The sequence below is a fragment of the Gossypium hirsutum genome, chromosome D07, assembly GCF_007990345.1.
Source record: "Gossypium hirsutum isolate 1008001.06 chromosome D07, Gossypium_hirsutum_v2.1, whole genome shotgun sequence".
Lineage (NCBI taxonomy): Eukaryota > Viridiplantae > Streptophyta > Magnoliopsida > Malvales > Malvaceae > Gossypium > Gossypium hirsutum.
The window spans coordinates 3,144,436-3,165,565 of NC_053443.1; the positions used below are offsets into that span (position 1 = coordinate 3,144,436).

A 21,130-nucleotide genomic window follows, 5' to 3' on the forward strand; every position below is an offset into this window, starting at 1 on the left:
TAGAAAAGATAGTTCATTCGTTCTTTTAGATTTTAAAGCTTGATTAATGAAACAAGTAGACATTTTTCTCCCACTTTGCTCTTATCCTTCCTTCCTTCTTCTACAATTGTTCAACATAACTTAATCATGAAACTAAAATAGTAAAGCTGGTGATCGTAATGTAATTTTTGATAGATGAAAAAAAACATAATTTTTAATTTAGTGACCATTTGTACATTTAAAGTAAATAATATTGCATATATACCATTCAAGAAGTACGTGTAACATAAGCTAGTTTCATTATACGTATATTCAGTCAGTAACTAGTTTCAAGCTAAAACTTTCTAAAAATTTGGCGGTCATTCTTATTCAGTGTCTTCGTTACTTCAGGCAGTTGTCATTTACAATCCTCAAGATCCCGTTGCTGTTGAAACAAACATAAATCAAATAAAAGTTAGTTATTTGATATATTGGTAGTAAAATTTCTTAATTTTAGGAATAAAACAATATTTAGTCTTTAAATTTGGTAATTTTTTTAAATTGGTCCTTGAACTTTTTTTTGTTCATATTAGTCCTCAAACTTGGGTTCCGTTAAGTGGTTTAATCCTTTAAAGCAATATTTAGTCCTGAGTCCTTGAACTTTTTTTGTTCTTGTTAGTCTTGTAATTTGACAACTTTTCTTAATTTGGTCCTTGAACTTGGATTCTGTTAAAGTATGATGATGTGGCACTTTGTTATTGTGCCACATATTCACTTAAGATTTTTTATAAAACTTTAAGATTTTATTTATATTTATATTTTTTTATTTTTTAGATTCTATATAATTTTTTTAAATTTTCAAGTGATGATATGGCACAATCATAGTGTGCCACTTATCACACCTTAATGAAATCCAACTTTAGGAACCAAATTGAAAAAAATTGCCAAGTTCTAGTATTAATATGAATGAAAAAAAATTAAGGACTAAATTGATAAAAACTGTCAAATTCAAAGACTAAATTTTACTTTTATCTTCTTTTTTTACACCATTAGGAGGTTATGAAAGAGTGCCATGTCATTAAAAAAAAGACTATTTAAAAGTATTTGAAAATCTAAAATCTTTTACAAAATTAAAAAAAAACTATAGAAATATAAAAAATATTATAAAAATTTTATGAAATTTATTTTTAAAAAATCAAAATTTATGGTAAAAAATGCCCTTTGCAAAAAGATAATAAAAAATCAATTAAGTGCTCATGAAAAATTTGTACCCAATTCAAATTTTGTAATTGAAAAATTAATCAATTAAGCTCTTGATTAACGTTGACCAAATTTGACCGTCATTTTTTTACTAATATGACTAATTAACAATATAACAAAATAGTGACATATGACATACCATATAAGTTTAATATGAAGGAAATTTTTTCCATGTCAACAAATAATTTTAGAAAAATTTTAAAAATTCTAAAAATAAATAACATTTTTAATAATTATTTAAGAAATTACGTCTAATATGAACTTGGATAATTTATTACTATTATTCTTTTGTATAATTTGGACAGTAATTTATCTAAATTTATTGTCAACGTAATTTTTAGTAAATTTAGATAAAAAAATATAGGAACCAAATTAGAAAAATAATCATATGATAACACATAACTATTAATTAAAATTAAAAAAAATAAAAATAATAAATTATATGTGACGATTTCGGTTAAAACCTTCACCACATGAACATAAAATATTGGGTGTAATGGCAATACAAAACGAAGAGAACGCACTATTAGAGAAAGAATTATTTAGAGTATGGGGATTGAGAAAGTATAGGTATGACATCATTGACTGACCTGCTCTCGAGAGAGTCCGACCCTCATCGTCTGCGCCAACGTGCCATGCGAAGTAACCAAGCAACCCATTTTGTTTAACGTAAGAAACCTTAGCTCTAATGCTTTCCGTATCATCATAACCAATCCATGTCGTCCCAGCGTAACAATAATTCGAACCAACCGCCGCGTCGTAAACTTTCGTGGCTCTGTTAGCGGAAATAAAATTCTTGATCTGACCGTAACCCAATTCTCCCTTTGGCGATACAGCCGGTCCACTAGCCGGTGCAGAAAACCCATGATTATTTGCATCCACAAGCCGCCAGGCATAGCCGTGAAAGGGAAGCCCAAGAACTAATTTATTGGACGGAATCCCTGACCCTGATTGTGTCCATGATCTGATCCCATAATCCCCACTCAATTGAGTTCCAGGATTATATAATGCTGTGTTGGAAACGTGATGGGCCGAAAATTTACTTTTTATTACACACTCAATATATTACAATACGAAGATTACAAATATTTTCTCAATGACTAGATAGTCTAGCTGCTGCTAGATTTTAACTCACTCAAGGTTTGCTAACCTTCTCACTCTCACTCACGTTGCTTCTCTTATTTCTTTTTTTTTTCTCATTTTTCTTCATTACAACACAAGTTCAAGCCTCTATCTATAGGCTGATAAAGTGACAACAAATGTGGCTATTAATCCACTTAATTTCCAGCCACAAAACATCTCAATAATGGAGCACTTTGTATGGCTAAAATTTCAGCACTTTGCATGGCACAAAATTGCTCCACGTCTCATGCTTCTAGATTATGCTTGGAGTGGGTTTGATTTCTAACACTCCCCCTCAAACCCAACTTTCATACCGAGCTTCTCTTTGAATTTGTTGAATGTCTCCACTTTCAACGGCTTTGTGAAAATATCTGCCAGTTGATCTTCTGTCCTGCAATGGACCAACTCCACGTTTTTGTTTTTCACTTGCTCTCGGATAAAATGATACTTCGTATCGATGTGCTTGCTTCGTCTGTGCGACACCGGATTCTTGGCAAGTGATATAGCGGATTTGTTGTCAACGTAGATGGTAATTGGACCTTCATTTGAAACACCTATTTCTCCCAAAATATTCTTCAACCACATTGCTTGGCATGTACAAGTTACTGCGGCCATATACTCTGCTTCACATGTTGAGAGAGCAATTGTTTGTTGCTTCTTTGACGACCATGAAAAAACTGCGGAACTGATGTGGAATGCATATCCGGAAGTGCTTTTCCGATCATCCAAGTCTCCCCCATAATCGCTATCTGAGTAGCCAACTAATTTTGAATCTTGTGAGTGGGTATAGAATAAACCATGGTTCATCGTACCTTTGATATATCTCAAAATTCTTTTTGCGGCAATTAAGTGGTCTTGCTTCGGCATCTCCATGAATCTGCTCACCAATCCTACTGCATATGTAATATCTGGTCGTGTGATTGTCAAATACCTTAAACTTCCAACGAGACTTTTAAACAACGTCGGATTTATCGACTCCCTTGTCGAATCAACACTTAGCTTCATCCCTGGATCAGCTGGCGTGACTACTGGGTTGCAATCCTTCATTTTGAACTTGTTCAAAATCTGCTCCGCATACTTCTTTTGAGAGACAAAAATTCCATCTTGCATTTGTTTCACCTCGACTCCAAGAAAGTATGACATCTCACCGATATCTGTCATTTCAAATTCTTTAGTCATAGCTTTCTTGAAATCATCAGACATACCTGGATTGTTTCCGGTGAAGATCATGTCATCCACATATAGGCATACGATCATGATATCTCCATATCCATTCTTCTTTGTGTACAGGGTGTGCTCGTGCGGGCTTTTGATGAATCCATTTCTTCGGAAGTACTCGTCGATCCTTGTGTTCCATGCTCTTGGGGCTTGCTTCAATCCATACAAAGCTTTCTTCAATCGGTAGACTTTGTCCTCCTTTCCTTGTATGCTATATCCAGGTGGTTGTTCTATGTAGACTTCCTCCTCCAAGTAGCCATTCAGGAATGCAGACTTGACGTCCATCTGATAGATTTTCCATTTGTATTATGCTGCGACCGCTATGAGAAGCCTAATTGTGTCTATTCTTGCGACTGGAGCAAATATTTCATCATAGTCCACTCCTTGTCTTTGCTTGTAGCCTTTGGCGACTAGTCTTGCCTTGTATTTCTCTACTTTTCCTTCTTTGTTGGTCTTCGTCTTGTACACCCACTTGACACCAATCGGGCTATGTCCTTCTGGTAGACTTGTTAGCTCCCACGTGTCATTCCTTCTTATTGCAGCAATCTCCTCGTCCATGGCCTTCTTCCATTTATTGTCTTCAATTGCTTCTTCGTATGTCACTGGATCACATTCTGTCATTAGACAGAATAGTGAATAATCGAACTGCGTCTCTACAAGTTCCGTAGAATTGTAGATGTCGTTGAGACTCCGTGTTCTTGTGGGTGCTTCATCTGAGCTGCTGCTTCCGCTGCTGATGGTTGGTGACGAAGGGGCTGTTGTACTAGGACTTTGATCATCGCCTTGTTCTTCTTGGTTGATGACATCATTGTCGTCTTCGTTGAAAAATAATCCTTCCACTTTCTTTTCTTCTTCACTCCATCTCCAGTAATCCGCTTCATCGAACTCGACATCTCTTGAGATAATCAATTTCTTAGTAAGAGGATTATAAAGTCTGTAGGCCTTACTTCTTTTGTCATAGCCTATAAAGATACACTTCTCTCCTCTATCGTCAAGCTTTTTCCTCTGTTGCTCAGGAACGTGTGCATATGCAATGCATCCAAAAATTTTGAGGTGTCCAACTCTTGGCTTGTGACCGCTCCATGCTTCTTCTGGTGTCTTGTGTCTTACACTTTTTGTTGGACATTGATTCAACAGATAAACTGCGCATTCAACGGCTTCAGCCCAGAAAGTTCTCGGAAGGTGTTTACCTTTTATCATGCTTCTTGCCATATTCAGAATTGTCCGATTCTTCCTTTCTGCAACTCTGTTTTGTTGTGGAGTGCGTCTGGCTGTTAACTGATGAATGATTCCATGATCCTTGCAGAAACTTTCATAAAGCTTTGCAGTATACTCGCCTCCTCTATCGGATCTGAGTATCTTCAAATAACGACCACTCTGTTTTTCCACCATTGCTTTGAACTCCTTGAATTTTTCTAGGGCTTCCGATTTTGCTTTGAGAAAATAAACCCAACATTTTCTGCTATAATCATCAATAAAAGTTAGGTAGTACCTGTTTCCACCGAGTGATTCAATGTCGTACGGACCAGATATGTCGGTGTGTACAATTTCCAATGGTCTTCTAGCTCTTCGAGATTTTCCTACTTCAAATTTCTGCCTATGCTGCTTTCCTTTGACACAGGCTTCACACAGTTGATCTGGATGATTAATACTTGGTAATCCATTCACCATATTTGTCTTCGACAACAGCTTCAAGCCAGAAAATCCGAGATGTCCGTACCTTAAGTGCCACAACCATGATTCATTCTTCAGATCCGTCTTCATGCATTTTATTTCTCCAGACTCGATGTCGAGGGTGAAAAGACGATTTCGCGTCATATCAACTCGAACAACTAATTCTCCACTTTTGTTCCTGATGGCGAGTGAGCGGTCTTTCATATGAACTTCATATCCTTTTTCTAGGAGTTGACCAAGACTGATCAGGTTGCTCTTCAAAGCTGGTACGTAGTAAACGTCTGAGATGTACTTCTTCTCTCCATTCCTTTGTGTTATAACAACCTTGCCCTTTCCTTTGATTTCTGCATGTGAGTTGTCTCCAAAAGTTATTTGTCCATGAACTATTTCATCTAATTCTGTGAACAGCTCCTTTCTTCCACACATGTGGTTGCTTGCACCGTTGTCGAGATACCACACACTTCTCTTGCGATCTTCATTTTCTCCGTAAGTGAGAAAGACACTTGATTCCACTTTTTCGTTGCCTTCTGCTGCGACTGCTACATGGTTTCTTTCATCCACTTTGTGTGTTGATCTGCAGTCGTAACTGAAATGTCCATACTTGTTACAGTTGTAGCATTGTACCTGAGATTTATTTTCTTGAAATCTGCCTCGGCCACGACCTCTAGATCCACGTCCACGGTTGGATGTTTGATAATCTTTATTTTCTTGATATCTCCCATATGATTGATTTCCACGTCCTCGTGATCCTCTTCCTCCTCTGTTTCCACCACGGTAGCCTCCACGGTATCCTCTGCGATTTCCTCTTCCTTGGTTAAAGTTATTACTTGTTTCTCCGTCGTCGACGGACAACTTGCTATGCAAGGCTTAATCAAGATTTTCACTATCTTCATTTAGCTTCATCTTTTGCTCATGGGCTTGCAGAGAACCCACAAGTTCTTCGAGCGACATCTTTGACAAATCTTTTGATTCTTCGATGGCAACGACTACGTACTCGAATTTGCGTGTGAGTGACCGTAGAATTTTCTCCATCACTCTTACCTCGTCAAGAGTTTCTCCATTTCGTTTCATTTCATTTACCACCGATTTTACACGATTGGCATAGTCATCGATATTCTCGGAGCTCTTCATTTTTAACATTTCAAATTCAGCTCTAAGTGACTGAAGGCGTACCTTTTTAGCTTTTTCTACACCTTGAAATGATTTTTGCAAAATCTCCCATGCATTCTTCGCGTTCTTCACATCTGATATTTTCTCGAAGGTTGATTCATCCATACCTTGAAAGATACTATTCAAGGCCTTTTGATCCTTCTTTCGTGCTTCTCGTAACGCCTTCTTAGCGTCATTTGATAAAGCTGCTTCTGTAGCGGCATCTCCGGGCTCGATGTATCCTTTTTCAACGATCTCCCAACAATCTTGCGAACCGAGCAAAGCCTTCATTCGAATGCTCCAATTTCCATAATTTGTCTTCGTCAATTGTGGAACTTGTAGCTGAATTACGTCGCCCATATCGTCTTGTTACATGAACACCAAAGGTACTCCGAACTGGACACGAACCGGACACGAACCGAACTCCGAACCAAGCTCCGAACCGTAGCTCTGATGCCACTTGTTGGAAACGTGATGGGCCGAAAATTTACTTTTTATTACACACTCAATATATTACAATACGAAGATTACAAATATTTTCTCAATGACTAGATAGTCTAGCTGCTGCTAGATTTTAACTCACTCAAGGTTTGCTAACCTTCTCACTCTCACTCACGTTGCTTCTCTTATTTTTTTTTCTCATTTTTCTTCATTACAACACAAGTTCAAGCCTCTATTTATAGGCTGATAAAGTGACAACAAATGTGGCTATTAATCCACTTAATTTCTAGCCACAAAACATCTCAATAATGGAGCACTTTGTATGGCTAAAATTTCAGCACTTTGCATGGCACAAAATTGCTCCACGTCTCATGCTTCTAGATTATGCTTGGAGTGGGTTTGATTTCTAACATGCTGCAGGAGGTCCGGTTACAGTCGACCTTCCAGGGCGTTAAAATCATAAGCCATCACATTGATCCAGTCCAGGCTATTTTGTATAGCCTGGATTGGATAATCCGAGTTGCGGAAAGGTAGTGCTGCTGAGAGAAGTAATTTTGAGTTGCCAGTACTGGCGGATTCTTTATCCACAGCTGCTCGCCATTCTTGGAGAAGTAAACCCAAGTTGGTCTTTTGAGGAAGCGTTGATAAGTTTTCCCAATCAAGGTCAAGGCCATGAAAGCTATTAGATCTAGCTAGCTTTATGGAGGAATCAATGAATGATTTCCGGGCATTAGCTTGGCTAGCCATGGAAGCGAAATCTGATGCCGATGAACTCCCCCCACCGATTGAAAGGAGTGTTTTAATGGAAGGATTTTTCAGTTGGACAGTCTCAGTGAAGGTGGAGAATCGGGCCTGGCTTGCCGAGGAAACGGTGACTTGGTTGGTTTGAGAATCAATATCAGCAAATGCACAAAAAAGATGAGTGAAAAGTGTGGAATCTATGTCGGGAACTGGAAATCCACTGTCTGCAGACCAATAGGCAGCTCTAACAACATTCTGACCGGCGGAGAAGTGAAGCTGAAGCAGAAAGTGCGAACAGAAAAGCAAGAAGCTAAGAAGCTTTGCAGCCATTGTTGAGTTCCAAATGCAGCTTTGAATGGTATAATAAATATAGCAATGACCAACACTGATTGAAGAAGCGCCTAATACATGGCACTGACCAACTTGCGTAGCCGGTAAAAAATATCGGGCAAATTACACATAAAAGCCCTATTTTTTTAAAATTACCGAAATAGGCCCGGTATTTTATTATTTACCGGAATGAGTCATTTTCCCCGAAATCGCATCCACGTCAGCGCGATGTCAGGGGATGTGCCATCAAATCGCGTCCACGTCAATGCGATTACTTACGTGGCAACAAATCGCGTCCACGAAAGCACGATTTGCTGACGTGAAAGCAATAATTCATGAACAGTTTATGTTTTTTAGCTTGGAAAACTTTGAAAGGCCATAACTTTTGGCTCGGTTGTCCGATTGAGACGATTTTTTTTATTTCGAATAACTTTTCGAGATCTACGCGCTGACAAACTGCTGAAGGTGGTTTGCCACATTTTTTTTCGAAAAAGATAATTTTTTACCTCTAAATTTTGATTTTTTCGGTTTAAAATTGAATTTTGAAACATTCAAATCATTATTTTCCTTATTATTTGAAGTAAACACCGGATTTTTTTTTACAGAATTGTTGTATTATTTTTTCTGATTTGACACGTGTATGGAATAGGTCCGATAAATCATTAGAACATAAGTAATATAATTAAGATAATAACAGTATTTTATAATATGTCAATTAATTAATTTAGCTTAGTTGGTTAAGATGCTTGCTATTTTCCCTTAGTACCTTGGTTTAAATCTTGTTGGTAATAATTTTGAATCTTTTTTGTACTTGTTGCATTTATTTTTTTAATCAATTAACTCTTCAATATTACATTAATATATATTATTAGTACAATAGTATAGATGGATTGACAATTTGAGCTACAATATTATGAATATTAACTACAATACATAATTTGAGCTACATATTACAGTAATACATTAATATGTATTATTAGGGGCAAAATACCAAAAGAATGGGCAAATTACACATAAAAGCCCTATTTTTTTAAAATTTACCGAAATAGGCCCGGTATTTTATTATTTACCGGAATGGGCCATTTTCCCCAAATCGCGTCCACGTCAGCGCGATGTCAGGGGACGTGTCAGCAAATCGCGTGGACGTCAGCGCGTTTTGCTGATGTGTCGGAAAATCGCGTCCTCGTAGGCGCGATTTGTGTCCACGTAAGCAAAGCGCGCTGACATGGACGCAATTTGCTGACACGTCCCCTGACATCGCACTGACGTAGACGCAATTTTGGGGAAAATGGCCCATTCCGGTAAATAATAAAATACCGGGCCCATTTCGATAAATTTTTAAAAAAATAGGGATTTTTTTGGTATTTTTCCCAAAAATACCCAACACTAGAAAATTATTCATACATTATTAATTGGTCAAAGTATACAACATATAGCACTCATCAAATTTCGTTCTTTTACTCCATGAAAATTTATTTTCTTTATATGAAATGAGGATATTGATATCCCATTTCTTCTATGTTATAATATATATATATGAATTATAATTCACATATTATTTGTTTTGATTTTATTTAAGTGGAATACCTAGAAATTCCATTTTTTCATAAATTTTTTTTTAAATTTTCAACAATTTTTTTTTAAAAAAAGTCACAAGGTTTATTTTATTTATTTATTTTGAGTTTGCTTAATGATAGATTGTTTAGTGAAACTTATTCAAGAATATTTTATATAATTGATGAGTATTTTATTTTGATTTTGTATGTTAAAATTTACATAGGGTGATATTTGAAACCATGCCACCAATATTTTTTTTCTTTACCACTTAAACAAAAGTTTTATTTTTAAGGAGTATTTTACATAGAGATTTAGTTACTCTCATTATTTGATATTTTTAAATATATTGTGTATTATTGTATATCTTTTAGGCATATATTTAGGAATATATTATATATCTTTCTTATTCCTATGTGACTACTTCTGTGTAAATATTATGTATACTCTTGAGGTCTATCAATAAAATTAAAATAGATTACCCTATTATTGTCAATATATAAAAACATGCAGTTACTAACATGAACCAGTACTAATAGAAAAACTGTACATTCACTGATTCGATACCAACTACCTTAATTTAAAGAGTTGAGAAAACATTGAAGAATTTCTAGATAATTGATCGGAAACCTTTGAATATACCCGCGAATTACGGAATGATTTGTCAAATTTGATGGAAACTCTTTTCAAAAGAAGATCCGAGTTTGATGAGGGTTGATCCCTATCAAAGAGTTGGGAGAGTAGTCTCTTAGGGGAGTTAGGCCTTTGTGGGTTGAGTTGAGGTATTCACTAATTGTCGTTTCCTGGTTTAGACTTTTCTATTTTTTATTAATTAAATATTAAAATAAATAATATTATACATTTATTCTTTTTGGTACAAATTACTAATAGAGAAGGAAAATGAAAATCATAAAAAGGAGATTAAGCTTGTCAACTATATTTATTAAATAAGTCACCATCATTCTTATTGACAAGGATCATATTATTTCGTGACTTGTAATAGTATAACTGTATAAATATCTTAGTTACTCGCAATTGGCATCTACGATCCCCAAGTTTCCGATGCTGCCACATGAAAAAGAAACCCATTAAAATGTTATAAGTTAATCAAACAAATGCTATGGCTAAAAAGAATGGTTTAGACCATTCAGATTGAGAATATATGGGTATTAAACCATACACTGACCTGCTCGAGAAAGAGTCCAACCATCATCAGCGCCAACATGCCATGCGAAGTAACCAAGCAACCCTTTTTGTTTACAATAAGAAACCTTGGCTGTAATGCTTTCTGTATCATCAAAACCAATCCAGGTCGTCCCAGCGTAGCAATAATTCGAAACCACCGTCTCATTGTATACCTCCCTGGCGCTGTTGGCCGAAATAAAATCCTTGATCTGACCGTAACCCAAGTCTCCATTTGGCGTTATAGCCGGTCCACTAGTCGGTGCAAAAAACCCATGGTTATTTGCATCCACAAGCTGCCATGCATAGCCGTAAAAAGGGAAGCCGAGAACTAATTTATTCGATGGAATACCTGATTGTATCCATGAAGTGATCCCATAATCACCACTAACTTGAGTTCCGGGATTGTATAACGCTGCAGGAGGTCCGGTTACAGTTGACCATCCAGGGCCGTAAAAATCATAAGCCATTACGTTGATCCAGTCCAGGCTATTCTGTATTGCCTGGATTGGATAATCCAGAGTATAATAATCCGAGTTGCGGAAAAATGCTGCCGACAAAAGTAATCTTGAGTTGCCAGTATTGGCGGCTTCATTAACCAAAGCAACTCTCCATTCGTTTAGAAGTAAACCCAAGTTGTTCATTTCAGTAGGTGTTGATGGGTACTCCCAATCAAGGTCAAGGCCATGGAAGCCGTAAGATCTAGCTATATTTATGGAGGAATCGATGAATGATTTCCGGGTATTAGCTTGGCTAGCCATGGAAGCGAAATCTGATGCCGATGAACTTCCCCCACCGATTGAAAGGAGTGTTTTAATGTAAGGATTTTTCAGTTGGACAGTCTCAGTGAAGGTGGAGAATCGGGCCTGGTTTGCCGAGGAAACCGTGACTTGGTTGGTTTGAGAATCAAGATCAGCAAATGCGCAGAAAAGGTGAGTGAAAAGCGTGGAGTCTATATCGGAAACGGGAAATTCACTGCCTGCCGACCAATAAGCAGCCCTAACAACATCCTGACCGGCGGAGAAGTGAAGCTGAAAAACAAGAAAATGGAAACTGAAAAACAAGAAGCTAAGGAGTTTTGCAGCCATTGTTGAGTTCCAAATGGAGCTTTGAATGGTATAATAAATAGCTTGGAGCGCCACCTATATATAGATAGAGCCATAGAATGAATTTATTATGATTAAACAAATGCCAAACCTGGAAATCTTCTTGGATTACTTCAATGCCTAGACTTACATGGTTGCGTCTTATTGCGATAACTTGTGAAGATCAATATGGTTTATTTGGCTATATCTGTTACCGTCTACTTAACTGGATATTCTGGGTGTAAAAACACTAATTCATAGAGGAATTTATATTTTATATTCTAAGTAAATCTATAATGACGTCTGATTCAAAATATGAGTTTAATTGAAAAAATAGTTATTCTACTTTAATTTATCAAAATTTAGTTCATGTGTTTATTGAAAATTGAAAAATTAATTTAGGTAATAATGTTAAAATTCAGCAATTCAATAATTTTATGCAATATATTAATAAAATTTTGTAATTTAAATATACGTATCTATTAGTTATTGGACTAATTTCTCAATTTTTATGGGGCCTATGAGGGTCTTAAGCTAGCATGGGAGAAAAGTGTTAGAAATGTTATCTTTGAATGGATTGCATGGAGACAGTTAATTTCTTGAATGGTTCAACCCTAGATCAAAGTTTGCTAGGGAAAAGAGTGAAGGAATATTTGCGGCGGATAAAGGACTTTTGAGTGAATTTTATGTCTTGAGGCAGAAGAACTGAATAGCGGACGGTATGGCAAATTTGGCTATGAGAATGGCTGTTGTATGGAGGGTTTTTGAGGAACCTTGTTGGACGGTGCATGACATTGTGATGGCTAGTTTTCTAGGTCATTATTTGAAGCTAGTTGATAGTTTTATGTTATACTGTGTTCTTTCCTTTTGATTAAAAAAATATGGAACTAACTTCTCAATTTTTATAAAATAAAAGAATAAAATTTATAATAAGATAACATATTTAAATTATATTTATTTAACTTGATTTTAAATTATATTTCATAATTTAATTTATTAAAAAATTAAAATCTATACTATATATATAAAAGAAATGTTGTTAAGTACCTAAAAAATATCTCTTAATTAGGGGTGAGTATTCGATCGAGCCAAGTCGAAATGAGTCAAAAATTTTTGAGTCAGTCGAGTTGACAAATCCTATTTTAGCAACCGAACTCAATTTGAATTTTTTTCAAATCTAAACGAGTCAAAAAATTTCGAGTCAAGTTAACGAATCCTATTATTTATACTTAATGTTACGTTTAGATGGACCGATTATTTAACTAGTAGACGAAGTACAAGATTATTTAACTACATGAACAATATAATGATTTTGCCTTTTAACTTAATGGGTAAACATTTATCAAAACGACGTAGTTTTGCCTTTTAACTTAATTATTATTTTGAATTTTAACTTTTAAAAAAGTAAACATTTATCAAAACGACATAGTTTTATCTTTTCTTATTTGGATTTTTGGATAACTCAAATTGTGTAATTCATATTCGAGTTAAACCGAAAAACTTAATTTTTCATTCGAGTTGATCCGAATAACTTGATTAACTCAAATAACTCGAACTATTTAATTCAAAATTTGAATTTTTTATCGTATTTTTCAAATCGAATCAGATTTTGCTCACCCCTACTCTTAATAACACGTCCCACCTCTCCTTTATTTTTTTTAACAATTATAAAATAATGGTTCATCTCTCAATTTTATATTTTAATTTTACTATAATTCGGTGATTTACTTTTATAATATTATTATTAATCCAAAAAGTTAATATAAATTTATCTTAAAAACATTTTTCTAGTACAATATATACACATAGCATTTTGACATGATAAGTTAAAATAAGTATTTATTTTTAAGAAAAAATTTGTCTCAACATTTTAACCGGTATAATTAAAGGGTGTCGATTATTCCGACTATCTAATGATATTATACACAAGAACCAAACTATATCAACTTAAACTACAGATACTAAATCCTAAATTTAAATATAGTAAAAAGACCATATCCATAATTTAACCTAAAACAATATATACCTAATATCATCATTTAAAAATTGATATTTTTAAATTAAATTAAATTTATTTACCAAATGTTGACTTTGACATAATATTAACCTTACAAAATTACAACTATTGAGTTAATTGGTCAAAGTATGGATTGGATTTCATTTTTAAAGGACTGTATTCCATATCAATGTGTCACTTTTAGGAATAAAAGAAAAATCAAATCCTACACAATAATCCATATCTATAATCCCAAAAGTCAAATCGGTTTAAAATTAGAAGTAAATACTATTTTATGAATTTACTATGTATATATATTGAAGCAGAACTTCAAACACTTATCTGATATCTATAATCCTATTTGGATTTTAATTAAATAATAATATTTCAAGAAATTACTCAAGTATACAAGTAATTGTTAACCAATTAATATTTTCAACTACCCAAATCAATTGGGTAAACTACCAAAATAATCACTTTTATTTGAAATATTATGTTTTAGTCACTGATCTATTAATTGTCGTAAATAGCGTAACAGTAAGTTGACGTGGCATGTTAAATCATCATTTCAAATCAAAATTTTAGGTTAGTTTATACTATTTGTCGCCATATTTTTCGTTTTGAGAAAATTTTTTCCTTTTATGTTCTTTTAACTTTATCTCCTTTTATTTTTGGTTCTCTTCTGCTTCCCCCTCTATTTTCCTTCATTCTTCATCTCTTTTAACGTAAAAGAAAAAAAAATTAAATTGTTAAAAATAAAAAAAATATAGGGACCAAGTGTATAATTTAACCTAAATTTTTTGTTTGAAATGATGATTTAACGTACCACACCAGCTTACTGTTACACTACTAACAACAATTAACACTTAGCATCTAAAATGTTACAACACAATAACATAAGTGACTAAAATATAATTTGAAGGAAACAAAAGTGACTATTTTGGTAATTCACCCAAATGAATTCCTTTAAAATAAGTAACTAGTAACGTGAATAAGACGTCTAAAAGGCTTCCTAACTTGATCATTGACTTTTCCAAGCAAATTTCATCAGTTGGCTTTTAATTGGGCTTTGTCAGGCCCATTTAGAGATAGCAATGTAATGGAAACAAGACTCAAACTCGACTCAGATCTAAAATTTAATAGGTTTTTATTCAGCTCTAAACTTGATATATATTATCAAAATTCACCACAATTTTAGTCTCAATTCAATCCACTACTTAGAAAGACAATACCCAGAATGATTTAATGATATTCACTAATGGTACCATTGACTCAGTTGTGGGAGTGTGGTGTATCTTACACAAATTTTATCTTCTCCCTTGTTTTCGGATTCAATAGATAATAAATAAGTGTCACTTTGGTAAGAAAGTAAGATAGGATTTTCAAAAACGCAAAGCTTAGTTTTAAAAAAAATATTTCTATACTTCTATATTTATCGAATCAAACTTAATTGAAGTTTCTAATAATACTTGATAGTTTCACTACAAGAAAAATGATATTTTATTGAATAATGTATTGTTGTTAAAATTTTATTGTAACAATAAAAAGTTGTTGCGAGGTTGTTACGTTTACCTCCATTGTCTAAAGTATGCACAATACATTTACAAATTAAAAAGTCGTTTTTAATTATATATATTGCAACAATTTTTTTTTATTTTCAAATATAATGCATTTTTAACAATGACTTTAACTTATTTGTGTGAAAATATTTTAGTTATAATAAGATTGGTTATGAAATTTATAACTCAACAACTTCAATTACAAAAATTATTATGTAACAAAAATATATTGGTAAATTTAGATGTTAAATCTTTTTAAGTAATAATAATATAATAATGGTTGATTGGTTATGTATTAGATTAAGCAAGAATGAAATGTCAGATGGTTTTAGATATGGATGTTTCGGTTTTTGTGCATGTTTATAACATCTAGCTAATAATTTCTCGTCCACCTCATCTTTGGAGAAAGGACCGAGTTCAACTTCAGCTAGAAAATGGTAAGTTTCGCCGACCTCAATGCATGCTTTAGTAATTTTTTTCTATTATCTCTTTTCTTAGTGGTAGATGTCTAGCATGAAAAGTTGAGGATCGCTTGGATTAAACAGGTTGTTGTGTAGATCTCAATGTAATTGTTGGGAAAAATGGTGGTCCATTATCTAAAGTTGAGTAAAAAGAGAAGATCTGGCTGCAGGGACTCTTTCTCTCTAATGATGAACATTTTTGTCTATGCAGGTCTTGGCCTTGAGTTGAATAACATTTGTGGAAATGATTGGGTGTTCAGCGATGGTGATCCAGGTAACTTGTCAGGGTTTGGCTCCTTCCAATGCCTAAAAACTGGTAGTAGCGTGAAAATGGTGACCATATGTAGAAGGGTGAGAACTAATATATAAATGTCCTTGTGCAAAATATAATATGTAGAAGGGTTTGGCTGGTGTTTTAGCATGGAAAGATTCATGTCTTGGTTCCTGCCCTTAAGATTGCAGAGATCCTGTAACATAACACGCCTTCTCTAGCTTGTATTAATTGGTAATCAAAATAACACTCCTTATATTGATAAGGATAATGAATCTGTATCCCTAATATCATCGCATTCCAGGCGTTACAGACGACGCAGTTGTAACTTAAATCCTGAAGGAAGTTCAGTGGAGAAGTCTAAGAATCCAGCATCCTTAAATATCGGTTGTCCTCCTAGTTCAGTCGAAATCCCTACAACAAATATTCCTACCATTGTAAGTGCATCTAAAGATAGGTATTTCCCCTCTCAGCCTGGGCCTGTTGAAGTTGGTATGACCGAAGAGCTTTATAAAAATTCTTAAATAGAATGCTGGTGTTGATGATCAAAAGGATGATATTTTTGTTGTTTAATTTTATAATTGAACGTGGGCTTATAGGGAAGAAAGTTGAATTCTGTTGTTAAATGTGCATTAAACCAAAGTTTATATTGTGGAACGTGATAGCACAGCAAGCTACTCAATATAGTTCCTTCATTCTCTACCAACCGGCTAGTCACCAAAGGATCAATAATCCAAAAGGTCTGATTCCAAACAACCTCCTATTTTCCCAGAAAAGATCAACCATTCTCGCAAGCTAGCCACCCATTCTTCCGAAAGGTTCTCGTCCATTTGTCCTTCACGACATTCACCCTTCTGTTGAGAATGTGGTTCTTTCTCATCCACTTGTCCTTCACGACATTCACCCTTTTGAGAATGTGATTCTTTAAGCTATCAATTTTGTACCACAACTCAAAAGAAATGATAGAATGTGTCCCATTACAGACATCCTTCTCATGCATCCCACAATTATAGTTTGATAGCAAGATCATCACATTATCACTACCAAACATGGGACCTCTCTTATAAATACTTCAGAGCTCGATAAAGAAGGGATTGACCCTCCAATATTCTAGTCTTCATACTGTTCCCTTACATCCTCAACCTCCTTGTTTACTTATCACCTTCAGCTCTCCACCTTATAATATGAACCGACTTTCCATAATAGCACCATATTCTCGTTCATGTCTCCTCCCTTATGAATACCATATCAACAAATCTTAATCATAGTAATACATAAATATGTGGGACTCTTTTGTGCTTTACTAAACACCTTTTAAACAGTTGCCTTCTTTCGTTGCAGATCGTAACGATTTTTTAGAACTAATCTTTGCGACTTTAGTGCACCTAGATTTGGCCATATGTGTTGTTGATGTGTTTCTTTTCCTTTGGTTAATTGTGAAAATAATAAATAAAAACTCATTAAAGATTACAACTGTTTTTAGTTAAAGAATAAAAATATTGATTTGTGGCTCTGGTGAATGATTTCAGGGCCTTTAAAATCATTGAGAATAAAAATGCTTGTGGTCTGTGGGTATTGGGTAATCAAAACTTGGCCAAATTAGCACTCAACTCCTTCTTTTCTTCAAGGTTTTGCAGTGTTAAAATATGGAAATGGGAACCCAAATTTATTTTCTTGCATTGAATGTTTGATCAGATTCAACTTTTGTTCATTTATTAGATACATCTCTCCACACCTTTTATTTCCAATATTATATAGGAATGTGAAGAAAACCTTGTTTAAATGTAAATTAAGAAAACTTCTCTTTGTATTGCATACATAATTTCAATTCTCCAATTTAGTACGTATAAGGTTGATAAGGTGTCAAATATTTGTAGTATCTTATTTCCAATTTATAAATTTGCTTTAAAATGTGAATTTATTTATTATTTGTGAGTATTATTATCAAATTTCGAATATGAATTAATTAAATTTTCTATTGAATTTCCACATTGAGATACTATAAAATAGTTTTTGAAATAAAAAAAATTAAAAATAAAGTTGATAACAAATCTAGATATTCAATATCTTAATATTTCCAAAAGTATAGAGGATTAGAATAATGAAAATCCAAGGGTTAATATCCATTTCCATTACAAATAGTATATAGAACATTCAAATCTAATATTATTCGAATCTATAATATCATTTTTCTCACTACTCATACCTCAAATCTTTAAACTGAATGAAAAACACACTTAAATGGGCTCAAACTCAAATTATTCTTGTTGTTATAATAACAACAATTCTAACTAATTAACGCTCAATCGATATTGAACTCATAATATTTAAATTTACAAAGAATAGGTCAAATATCCATATTTAATTAAAAATGAAATATATATAAATATCCAAATTTATGATCCCTAAAAAATTAAGTAGAAAGCTTAACTTGGTACACATTACATGAGCTTCAATCATTAAAGACTAATTTGCCATCACTTGCTTTTTAGTTAGACCTGTTCGAAAAATAAGAGAATTTAAATAAAAATATAAACTCGAAAAATAGGCTTATAACTCTTTTAATCACAATTTGGTTTAACTTTGAAAGTTCAAAAACTAAGACTTGGGCTAACTAAATCATGTTTTCTAGACTAGAAATTCATAAAAATTTCAAGTGTAAAACTAGTGTATCTTGATTAATAGCAAAGGTGGAAATCCAAGCTTCTTTCTCTTCTTCTAACTACAGTTTAGGAAGAAAAATTTGTAAGACTGATGTTCATTCATCTCTCTTTCCTCCCCCTCTCTCTATATATACTAGTAATATAGTAAATTCTTCTTCACTATTTACTATCACCATTCCCTTCTAACTTAATGTCATTGTAACTAAAAGGTAATCCCATTAATTATCAACTTTGTAACTCCATTCTTGAGACACTATAAATAGGTGTGCTTCACAATTAGTGAAGTGGCTTTTGATACTATGGCATTTTAACTCTCAAAACTGTCAATAAAACTCTCTCAACTTGTTTTATTTATTTAGCCTTATCCAATCACATTTCTTTGTATCCACCTTATCGATCATCATCTGTCACTACATTCAATGTTACCAAATCTACTCTAATTTTACTCTCTACCTTAATGCACTTCGTTCACTTCTTTACAATACCTACATTGATATTACTAGATCTACTCTAATCCTTCTTTTTCACGTTCTTTCGATACATCCATTACAAAACCTAAGCACCACGCAGAATTGATCCCTTCATATAAAAAATAACCCCCCATCTTTCGCAGGTATGAGTCATAACTTTTTAATAATTTTTTAATACTTTTATATTTTTTTACTGTTTTTTAATTTATAGTTTTTACAATTAATTTAATAATCTTGTATACCTTTTCAATAATTTTTTGCGTACTTTTAAAAAGTAATTAAAAAGTTATCACTTAAATAACATTAATGGTAAAATTAGGGAAAAGACCGAAAATATTAAAAGTATAACCTCTGGTGTAGCAAATTTAAACCTAAAAAACTTAGGACAGATTACTAAAATAGTTACTTTTGTTTGTCTTAGATTACATTTTAGTCACTTATGTTTGAAATATTACATTTTAGTCATTTATGTTATCGTGTTGTAACATTTTAGCCACTAAGCTGTTAATTTCCATTAACGATGTAACAGTAAGCTGACGTGGCACGTTAAATCATCATTTCAAATGAAAATTTTAGGTTAAATTATACAATTGATCCCTATATTTTTTTCGTTTTGAGCAATTTAATTTTTTCCTTTTATTTTTTTAACTTTCTTTTTTTTTCTTTATTTTCCGTTCTCTTCTGCTTCTCCTTCTGTTTTCCTCCCTTCTCTATTTCTCTTAATGTAGTTTTTATATGTTTTCCATTTGTTAAAACTAGTCCCTACAGTTTTATTTTTTTTGAATAATTTAATTTTTTTTCTTTTTATTTATATGATATCTATATAAACACTTGATGACAGTGAGTTTTAACATTATTTTCTTCTTCATTGTTGTTTTTCCATCAATACTAATGTACACACTCACTATAAGACTACTACGAAAGCACCTATTATAGCCTTTTGCCAACTTCAAAATTAAAGCAAACTGACTAAGAGAAATCATTCTACATAAACTAAAAAAAGAAAACATAAAAAGCAAACCATACGATAATAACGAAACTAACAGAAACAGTAGTGGAAAAGGAAAAAAGGATGGATCGGAGAAATGTGAATGACTCAATTAAACCCCTCATCAAAATTAGCGACCACTATCAAGACACTCCCTAACGAAATGCATAGAGCCTCCACATTTGTAACAAGCACCGCTACCGCCACTGCCACCATATTTGCCTCCACCACCACCGCCACCTTGTCCACAATCCCGTGCTAAATGGCCCCCCTCACCACACTTATAACATCCACCGCCACCTCCACCATAACCACCTCTCCTTCCCCTTCCACCATAACCACCGCCATAACCTCCACCACCACCAACGTCACTGCGCTCGGATCTAGAGGAGCCACGAACAAGGTTTTCGTTGGGGCCAATAACCTCAACAGCTTTGGGGCGACCTTCAGAAGACTCGACAACATACTCAACCTCTTCACCATCAACAACGAAAACCCTCGGAACGGGTGTTTTAACAAATGGAAAGCATAGAAAAACTACGTTAAATGAAATGGAGAAGGGAGAAAAACAGAGGGAGAAGTAGAAGAGAATGGAAAAAAAAGTTAAAAGAACATAAAAGAAAAGAATTAAATTGGTCAAAACGAAAAAAATATAGGGGTCAATTGTATAATTTAACCTTAAATTTTCATTTGAAATGATGATTTAACGTGCCACGTCAGCTTACCGTTACACCTTAACAACAATTAATAGTTCAGTGACTAGAATGTTATAACACGATAACGTTAGTGACTAAAATGTAACGTGAGTAAAATAAAAATGACTATTTTGATAGTTTGCCCATAAAATTATGCTAAAATGGTTTAAGTTGCAAGTAGGCAGAAAGGCATAGACATATGTTACAAAAACATGGGTTGAAACCTGAAGTCATATCTAACCAATGGAAACAGGGGAATATCTGCTCCTGACAATATTTCTGATGTCTTCTCTCATCCTCCCTCTTCTACAAC

The 21,130-nt window shown here is 33.7% G+C and overlaps 1 protein-coding gene and 2 pseudogenes across 1 annotated transcript; all 3 read right to left on the reverse strand.

The window, feature by feature from the left end:
* Nucleotides 1–389: 389 nt before the first annotated feature.
* LOC107955976 (class V chitinase-like) lies at nucleotides 390–7,893 on the reverse strand (annotated as a pseudogene).
* A 2,475-nt stretch (nucleotides 7,894–10,368) lies between these two features.
* LOC107953812 (class V chitinase) lies at nucleotides 10,369–11,748 on the reverse strand. The gene is made up of 2 exons (XM_016889222.2): nucleotides 10,634–11,748; nucleotides 10,369–10,512 (listed from the first exon to the last, which is right to left on the reverse strand). The coding sequence occupies exons 1-2, from the start codon at nucleotides 11,715–11,717 to the stop codon at nucleotides 10,490–10,492; spliced, it is 1,107 nt and encodes a 368-aa protein (XP_016744711.2). The 5' UTR covers nucleotides 11,718–11,748; the 3' UTR covers nucleotides 10,369–10,489.
* An 8,504-nt stretch (nucleotides 11,749–20,252) lies between these two features.
* On the reverse strand, nucleotides 20,253–20,628 carry LOC107955973 (cold shock domain-containing protein 4-like; annotated as a pseudogene).
* Nucleotides 20,629–21,130: the final 502 nt, after the last annotated feature.